This window comes from Zeus faber (genome assembly GCF_960531495.2).
Source record: "Zeus faber genome assembly, chromosome: 20".
Classification (NCBI taxonomy): domain Eukaryota; kingdom Metazoa; phylum Chordata; class Actinopteri; order Zeiformes; family Zeidae; genus Zeus; species Zeus faber.
In genome coordinates, this window is record NC_137207.1 from 12,799,085 (window position 1) to 12,808,824 (window position 9,740).

At 45.6% G+C, this 9,740-nt stretch overlaps 1 protein-coding gene across 1 annotated transcript; it reads right to left on the reverse strand.

Moving 5' to 3' along the window:
* Positions 1–5,825: 5,825 nt before the first annotated feature.
* Positions 5,826–9,496, reverse strand: cyp26a1 (cytochrome P450, family 26, subfamily A, polypeptide 1; the record flags this gene model as incomplete). Its single annotated transcript, XM_080020921.1, has 7 exons — positions 5,826–6,670; positions 6,828–6,974; positions 7,092–7,226; positions 7,398–7,547; positions 7,962–8,243; positions 8,521–8,745; positions 9,308–9,496. The coding sequence occupies 7 exons, from the start codon at positions 9,494–9,496 to the stop codon at positions 6,326–6,328; spliced, it is 1,473 nt and encodes a 490-aa protein (XP_079877047.1). The 3' UTR covers positions 5,826–6,325.
* Positions 9,497–9,740: the final 244 nt, after the last annotated feature.

Here is a 9,740-nt window from a genome sequence, read left to right on the forward strand (position 1 = left end):
CATGACGCACGTGGAAAAATACTCCAGCGCCGTGGGTTTTGGAAGGGGTAAGCTCGGATCCAGAAGTGATATGCTGATAAAGAAGTGCTAATTGAATAAGACCAGCGAGTGCTGTATGGTGGAACTCTGCCTGACCCGATGAACTTGTCAGCAGGCCCACTTTTAAATTATGAAGAATCACACCGGGCCGCTAACGACCTCCCTAACGGCTCTGTAGGTGATCTTATCGAGCCCGCATATAATTCCATGGGAGGGGGGGGGGGGGGATGAGGGTCAAGTAGTCTGCAGACGTAATGCAAACTCAGTTTCAGGAATTGACGCTCCTATTGACTTCCATTGACTGCTCCACAACAGATTCTGTAAGCCTATTGACTCTCAATGACCCTGCTCATCAGCCAGCTTAGATGCCCCCGTGACTTCAAAGGCATCCGGTCAACGGACTAAATGTGGCCACTGAGTGTTTGCTAGCCGATGCAGTTCAGCCCATTGGCAATCATTTGTTAGGATTACCGACTTTTGCTGCCCATCTGCGCAATGAACAGGCCATTTCCAAGGTCTTGACCCAGGTCTGCCCCCCATAACCGGTGAATTTGGTATCAGGAAATTAATCTTAGGCAACGTTTTCCTTCCCTCTGCAACAGATGGCGTCGCATTTTCAAATGATTGAGCTTGAAGGCTGGTGTGTACATTTAGTCAGTGGTCTTATTAAAAGGTAGTGAAGATGAACTTTTGTATTGTCGAACGTAAACAAATGATAATGAAGTGCTAATATAATCAGGTTGATGTTACTGTCTACCATTACTAGTCAATAGGCCTATCCCAGCTGCCTGACTGGGTCAACATCCTCAATGAGGCTAGCGGTTAGGAAAATCTGAGCCAGGAAAGTGAATCAGTAACCATCACTGAGATGTTTGGAACGGGCTACTGAACCTGCAGTGCCACTGCCCAGTAGCCAGCAGCAGGAGACTGGGTTGGAAGAAAGGGAAGCATGGGGGAAGAAGAGCAAACGGCGCAGAAACTCACCTGTGAGAACCGGTTGTTCTCACAGGTGAGTTTTTCGCTTGTTCTCCGGCTCACAATGAGCCGAGGGTGCTTGTTTTAAAATTCCCTGTTCTGCTTGTGGTTTCTTTGAATGAGCGTCTCGTTCACACATTCCCCATGATATATTCTTCTGTTACCAAAAAAAGTCTTCCAGTAATAGGGGTCTGGATGAGGACATTATGGGTGTTTTTCCAGGAGATACATGGAAGCTCATACATTACAATGCGTCTCTTCAGGTCATGTCTTTTGGAAGGCACAGCTGTGTGGGGGCTTTGATTTGATGTTTACTCGGCGCTCTCTGAAATATGCTCATTAATCCATGATGCATGCATGGTCCACGCCAATGTTCAGCGAGCAGCTCTTTTTCTGTCTGCAGTGTATTTTCAGGTCAATAAACGAGATGGAATGGTCCATTCATTGGTGGAGTGTGTGGATTTTATGCAATCTGTGAAAGAAGAACAACAGCATAAGCGCATTGTTGCCGAGCAACATCACTGAGTGAATAAAGCAGAATAAAATAAAAAATAAAAAAACAGAAACAACTTATCCGCTTTGTCGCGGCATTTATCGGGTTTTAAAACATATCACAAATCGTACGCTTCAACCGCAAGAGAGAAGCGAAGTATTTCTATTTTCACCTCGTGTTTCTCCCTCTCTCCCTCTTCCCACCCCCCCCCCCTCCCCCACTCCTACCATTACTGTTCCGGGCAACAAGTGGCGTAGTGTATAAGAGTAGAGTGGGACAACAATACCACTTCGCCAGCTATTACATTGATTTACTCTGGACCGTGTTTGGGCCATGGGTGGGAATAAAAGCATACCGATTTCAAACCTCTTTTCACTGCCGTGTTGTAAATTCACTATAATGTTCATGAATCCAGACAAAAATGGGCCTTGGCTGCGCAAAGTTTTGTCCCCGCCGGGTGTTGGCCAACAATGAAGTGAAGCAGACGCTCTTTAGAGCGGGGAGAGGAGGCAAAGTTCAGAGAAGTTCATTCACATCGTTCGAGGGCTGGAGCGGCGGGGATAGGAGGACCGGACATAAAGGTGTCAGCGACAATTTACTATTACAATTTGGGCATTTAGCTGACACTCCGGACCAGAGTGACTTACAATAAGTGCATCAGTTCAACATTTTGCGAATGCCATATTTGCAAGTAGCCTAGTAATAAACAAGGGCTAGGGACAAGAGCACAATGCTCAGAAGTTGGGATGGGATGGAGGAAGGGCAGGTTTAAATCAGCATGGCAGCAGAAAGAGAAACGGCTTGAGAAAGAGAATACACCGGTTCTGCCAGCGAGACCACACTGCGCTTGAAAACACACTGGGTTTTTAGTTAGAGGACAAAATGAAAAACTTTGTACAGAGAGAAGCTGAAATGCATGCAGTGAATGACGAAGCCTCTGGCTAATAGGAAGTTTGTAATGAGAATGTACTCTAAATAAGTGGTAGTGGGATTTGACCAAGAGATATTCTTCATTTAAGAACAAATATGTCTGTAGTTTCAAAATGAATACTTCAGTTAAACGTACGTTGATATTGAAAAAACGCTTTGGAATGAAATAAGGTAACTCTTAAGAACAGAAAATAGAAATAATGCTTGATGGTGTTTTTGCAGTCTGGCAACCTAAGGTAACCTCAAGCGCACGAGGTTCAAGTCCAACATTCTGTCTGTGTGGGGTTTTTTTTTGCTTGTTTTTTTTGGTCTTGCTCTCTGGTACACATGTTGTAGTGAGAGATCATCTTCTCTCCACTCTCCAAAACCACATGTACATTACTTCTGTACTTCAACAGTACATTACCATTTCTGTGTATATATCTCAGCCTTTCTTCTGCTGAAACTCAAACTTTTCGTGTCATTAGACTCATCTGGAGACTCGTGCCTGAGGTCAGGTCGGTCAATTTTGGCCAATTTGTAATTCCAACTCCTGTTTATTAGTGTTTGTTTCATTGTGGGTAGATTTGCTACAGAGGAAGGAAAGTATCTGTAGGAAATTTAAATTCTTTACAAAATAGTATACTGACTCCTTTCAAACCTCGCCTTCCTCAAACAAAGCTTCAGAGGTATTTGCATATGCTAATTGTTGAGATATTTCCAAGATTAGAATATAAATCTCACTTGACTGACATGGGTGGCATGTTAATTAAATCATTATCACTCCACGCTTTTTTACGCCTGAAACAAAAACATAGTAAATAAACCAGTCGCAGCCTTGTAAATAAAGCCCTCCTGAATCCTCCACTGGCCCCAGAGAGCACCGTCTGACTTTTGGGAGAGCGGGATCTTTTCTTCCTCGCTCTTCCCAGAATAGATCTGAGGCTGAACTTCTCCAGCGTTGAACAAGGACATGGTGCGTCGGAATCACCCTCCTGTTCCACTGCTGGTGCCGAGAGCCCTCAACCTGAGAGACGTTCGCCTCAGCCGGTTTCATATAAAGGGCATAGGGTCAGGACCCTGCCGGGAGCCTCGTTTCTCCAAAATCAAATGGCTTCGGAGCTGAGGAGGAAGGGCTCTATGTCCCCGATCAATGACCCAAAAATATGTGCCATCTAGCTATCTAATTCACCCCTCGAGCCCTAAAATGGAGCCATGGATGATGTCCTTCGATCTTCTTTATCCTTCATCTTAACTGTCAGATACATTTTTGAAAACATACAGATTGCCAATTCTGCTCTGGCACTCCTATACCTGTAACTGTTATAAACTGTAATCAACATTTTTTCAGTCACCATTTTGGTGAATTTGGTTGAATTTAACTGTATATTCTGTGTCCATATCCTTTCTGTAGTAATATTGCAGCAGTTTAGCTAAGGACAGCTGAACTCCTGCAATATTACTACAGAAAGGATAAAAGGCTATGGGCAATTACCACAAAGTGCTTAATTCTTGACACGACTGTGATGGATAAACCCATACAGTGGACCTGCTATGGGATGGATGCGATGAGGCGACTTCGATAATAGACAACGCGGGAGAAAACAATGAACTATTCGAGTTAATGTAAACAGAGGAGCCACCGGAGGTCGTGACTCAGAGAGGGCAGGAGAGTTCAGCGGAAGACTGCAGCGGATCGAGCCCCTTCTCACTTGCTCCCCAGTCTCAAGAGGGGAAGTGAGTTATGTTGAGGCTGGGGGCGGACTAGAAAGCAGCTTTTTCCCCAGTGTTTAAAAATGGCCTACAGGTGGTTTCTGTAAATATGAAGTTGCCAGAAGTGTCTGGAAAGTCACCAAGTGTGTTGACAAAGGAGGTAGCGGTGAGAAAATCATCCACGCACTCGGCCATCAGTTATGTCTTTGCTCTCCCACAGTAGTCCAAACAAATAGAACTGACCCGAGGAAGGACTGCATGACTCTTGCACTCGCTTCATTTAAATAGGCTCCTAGTTTCAATTAAAATTGACGACAATTTGGCTGTTTTTTTTTTTTTTGTTTGTTTTTTTTGTTTTTACTAGACTGGCCTGAGCGGCCTGGCCCTAAATCATATTTCTGGCCTCTTTCAGCCCCTTCTTGAGCCGCGGGAACCCTCTCTCCGCAACTCTGGAGTTTGGGGCTAACTCTTTCTTACCATTTTGTCCAATCTGCCTTCTAAAAAGACACTTTTAGAACTTGTCACACCAGCCATTTTTAGGTTTGTTTTTTTGGGGGGGTTTTTTTGGGGGGGGGGGGCTTGATATGTGCATTAAGCTGCTTTCTCCATAAAATAACCAAAAAATGCGGCAGACGTAAAATAGTCCACAAAAAGATGAGGGCCACCTTTTCGAGAAACCGTTACACGTTACCTTGGAAATGTTTTGTGCAAACTAACACTGCACCATATTCATTTGTAGGGATTATCGCTCCCAGCAGTGTGCAATGTGCGTGTGCAGCGCACATGAATCCAGGCTATTGGCTGACTTCCACTTATCTGTTTGAGGTCCCGTATCGCCGAGAGTGCCCTTAAACTGAACTTATCTCCCTGAACTCTGGTTCACCCTCCGTCTTGCTGCGCATCTCCGAGGATCATCAACCCGTCAGTTTGCTTTTTCTCTTCTATGGATTCCAGATTTCTCCTCTATTTTCCTTCCCCGGATTATTGATTTTGTAAGGATAGGTTAATGTGGTGTGTGCGTGCGCTCGTACTGGCGCCGGGGACCACCCAGCAGGAGAGTATTGACAATAAATACATTAACTGTCATCAGCAAACATCTTCACTTACTATTCCCAAATAGACCCCGGGGTGCGTGGCCTACTGCTTCCTGCCCTCCACTCCACCCCTCTTTCTCCCTCTCCTCTGACAAACAAGCCCGTGTTTTTTTTTTTGTTTTTTTTACGTCTTGAATTAGTGTGTTCAGATTAGCAATATGACACCACAGATGCTGTGCATGGGGTGTGTTACGCATTTAAAGAAATATGTGGTCATTTTGAAGAGTCCAAGTGAGCACCAGCCCCGAGGGTCTTGATGTCATTATGGAAAGAGTGGTCACGCAGTTTTCACCCACAGAGACTTGGGAAGTATTCACATCCCACCAAAACCTTCTTAGTCATTGGTCCAGTAGATCTGGCCGATAAAGGTGTGAAAGTTATAGTTTCGGTTTCTGTGTGAATGAAACCTTTCAACGCTTTCAACTTCTGGATGTTTATTTCTCTCTTTAGGTGTAGATGTAGGTTCTTTATCCAACTTGAGGCCAAACATTTCTGCTTTGTTCAGACCAGAGACTTTCGTAGTGAACAGACGAACGGATGGTTCTCAACACATGGGAAAAAAAAAATCATTTTATTAAATAAAAAAAGGTCCATTCCGTATAACATGTCATTTAAATAGGGGTGAGATACAAAACAAGCTGTATAAACAGATTCTACATTACAAATGTACATCTAACCCACAGACCCAACTCTGAGCTGATTTCAAAGTGTTTCACGTCAGTGTATAGTGCCTCTCGTTTTTGTTTGTCCCCAACTTAAAAAAAACGAAGTATATAGGATATATATGTACAAATCTGCCGTATTAACATATCAAAATATAAAACCGAATATATATTTCATCTTGGCAATCTACAACTGTTCATATATACAATTCATTGAATGTAAAAAGTAAACACCACATTGATCCACACCCTCAGTTTGGGTGGATAACCACCAGCTCATAGTTCATGTGGAACTGCACCCATGTTTTTCCCTTCCCAGAACACTCTTAGTACTTTGAGCTTTTCACCCGTTGACATGACAGGGAAACAAAGATGATATTATACATTTCAGGGGAACCAGGCTGGGGTGTGAGTGTCTCTGAACGCCGCGCCGGCGTTTTCTAATTTTGAGCGTAGCGGGTGAACTTGGTGGGCAGATTGTCCACGGGATACACAGTGGGTCCCGTCTTCATGGTGGGTGGTCCGTTGAGGAGCGTCCAGTTGCACTGCGTGGCCACCTCCACCAGGAAGATTTTCAGCAGCACCTTGGCAAACTCCTTGCCCACGCACATCCGAGAGCCGCCGCCGAACGGAATGTACTGGAACCTGGAGGAGGAGGAGTCCTCCGACAGCTTGGACATGAAGCGCTCGGGCTGGAACTCCTCCTTGTTGGGGAAGATCTCGGCCACGTCGTGGGTGTCGCAGATGCTGTAAATGACATTCCACCCTTTAGGAATCTGGTAGCCCTGTTTGGAAGAGAGGGTTGGACCCAATTATAAGACATACAAAGCTAAAGAAATGCACTGATGACAAAACGGCATTTTGTCTATATACCTTTATGGATCTTTTAAGCCCATTCTACAATTGTAAGAAAAATGACAAGTGGATTTCAATCTGACTTACATTGAGCTCAAAGGTCTTTAGGGCCACGCGGAATCCCCCGGGGACGGGTGGGTTGATCCTCAATGTCTCTTTGATGATGCAGCCGGTGTACTTGAGCTGTTCCAGAGACTCGATGTTGAGTGTGTGGATGTCCATGCCTTGCTCCTCCTGGTAATCGGAAAGAAGAGAGAAGAAAGAGATGTTAGCCCGGGCTTGCGCTACGAAGGAAATCGGACTCTTGGAAGTCGTTTTTCTCCAAAAAGGGACTTGGTGCCGTTTGGTTACCTTGCTGATGAGCTCCTGCCTCATTCTGTCCACTACTTCAGGGTTCAGGCCCAGGAACATGATTAGGGAGGTGGCCGTGCTGGCCGTGGTCTCGTGTCCTCCAAAAAGCAGTTCAGTAGCAGACTCCTTTATGGCCTGGGGGTGAAGACACAGGAAGAGAAATGAGATAAACCACACGGCTCAACAGGCACTGGGTTACTTTGCATTAGAGAGGCGTGTGTGTGTTACTGAGAGAGGGGTCAATTTGTTAATCACATAAACAGATATAAGTATTTGCGTGTACATGCAATGGAATGCCGTGGTTACCTGCATGCTGAAGGGTTCCCCGTTCTTCTTGCTGCTGTCGATCAGCTGCTGCAGGGCGTCGCTGTGCTTACACCCCCCGTCAGAGTCTTGCACCTTCTTCCTGATGTTCTCCTCAATCTTGGAGTGGATGAAGTTCCTCGCTTTCAAACCCTGGAGGGGCAGAAAGGGGGTAGGGAAGGCGGGTAGAAGGAGAATGACAGAGGGATGAGCAAACTAAATCAAAGGTGATGGAGGGAGGCATCGGGTAGCCTCTATACTTCCCAAATAGAGTTACCTATAGATGATATATTATACCTCCACACAGGGGCTTTGTGAATACTTGCAAATACATTTATATGACTTTCTACATTGTGTTGAAAGCTGAACCATATACTCATCACTTCTCACATTTCTCATTTGCCACCATGGTCAATGCAAAGTTTGACATTATGCTTAAAATATATATTCATTAATTGAACATTTATTTATTAATAACTGACTTCTCTTTCAAAGTCCGAGACAGAATTTCTGATTTAAAGTTTACAGAACAATGTCTGCCCTACTTCTGTCCACACTTTTGCTCACCCTATAAAGCCCGCTGAAGGGCACGTCGATGGGCAGCGAGAACAGGTTCTTGATCATCTCCTCGAAGGCTTCCACCAGCTGCTGCTCGTCCGTACGGATCTGATCAGGGGCGAAGCCCAGCAGGATGCGCATGGCGATGCGGAACATGAGTCTCTTCATCTCGGGGTAGACCAGCACGCACGGCTCCCTGTGCAGCCAGCCACGCACGGCGGCCCGCACCTCCTCCTGGATGATGGGGATGTACTGCTGCAAGGCGTCCGTGGAGAAGGCACGCATGATGGCCTGGGTGGAGAAGGACCAGCATTTAACATATGCACTTCTCAATATGAATTGAGAAACAATTTGAAATAAACTGTTTTTTTTGGTTGCACTTTGTAATTTATAAAGCTTTTTTTTTTTTGGTTTCTTCAACTTAGATACTAAGATACAATGCAAAAAAAAAAAAGTAGGTTGAACAAATTCAGACAATATTGCTTCAATTTGTGAAACCTCTCCAGGTTTTCTCAAGTGCAATCATTTTTTTTCTGTGCATCATCCCTAAAAGCGCAAACGTAATCACCTTTTTCTTGCCCTTGTGCTGGGCCCCGTGCACGTTGGAGAGCGTGTCCGAGCCCAGGATGGTGCGCACGGACGAGGGCCACTGCACGGACACGAGCCGGTGCTCGCCCAGAAGGATCTGCCGCACGTTGTCCGCGCCGGTCACACGCACCGTCGGGTTTCCGAAGAGGTGCGTGCGGTAGATGTAACCGTACTTCTGCCGCTTCATGCGCAGGAACTTTCTCCTCTGCGGGGGGTAGAAAAATAGAAATATCGATAAGTATCATTCAAATGGAAAAAGGTATACGAAAATGTTTTTATATATATGATCATCGATATATTTATTTTCCATGTACAATTTCCAGCTTTACATTTCGAATTGATGATACAGAAGTTTACTGGTGTCGACTTTATTGTGCATTGATTGTTTTCCTATTTTTAACCGTTTCAGTGTTTATTATAGGGTAAATTTGTTTTCCCTATTTTATTGATTTACTCTGATGTGAATTTTCCCTCCCGTGGTGAATAAGTCTATCCGTCCAAATTTAGACTAACTTATTCTTAACTTTTCATGCATGAGTTTGCATGTGAAACTGTGATTGCGAAGCCCAATGTAGTTGCCATTACTGCACAATAGATTACAGCCGAGGCGAATTTAACCTCTGAAGGGAAACTATAGTCAATTATCCAGTAGGTGGGATCGGGATTTAAATCGTTTTATTTCACGGCTAAACCCCGGCGCACTTTATCCACCACACCATGAGAAGGTGTGTTTTCCGGAGCCGCACACCGAGCTGTGGGTCGTTTACCTGCAGGATGAGCTGCAGCGTCTCTCCGATGAAAGGCAGCCCCATGGATCCGGGAGGCAGGGGTCTGGGGCAGCTCGGGTCTCTCCCACGGATCATATAGACTTCCCACAGCTTGACGGCCACCAGGAACAGGAGGATGGGAAGCACGATCGTGCACAGGAAGGTCGCCAGCAGCGTGCTCAGAGCCATCCTCGGTGCGTAAAAAGGGCACAAATCGTCCGCGGTCGGAGTGGGAGTTTTCAGGTGCGCCGGCGCAGGGGGCTGGGTGTCTTCTGGAGGCGACAGGGCGTCGGTGCGTCTCTTTTATAGGCTCCGCAGCCTGTTACCTTCTCGCCGCCTCGGATAAATTAGTTCACGCAAAGTTCATCTTTAATTGTGGGTGTCGCCTCGCCCCGCCCACGGGCCGTGGCTCCCCGGCTCAGTCTCCGGCGCG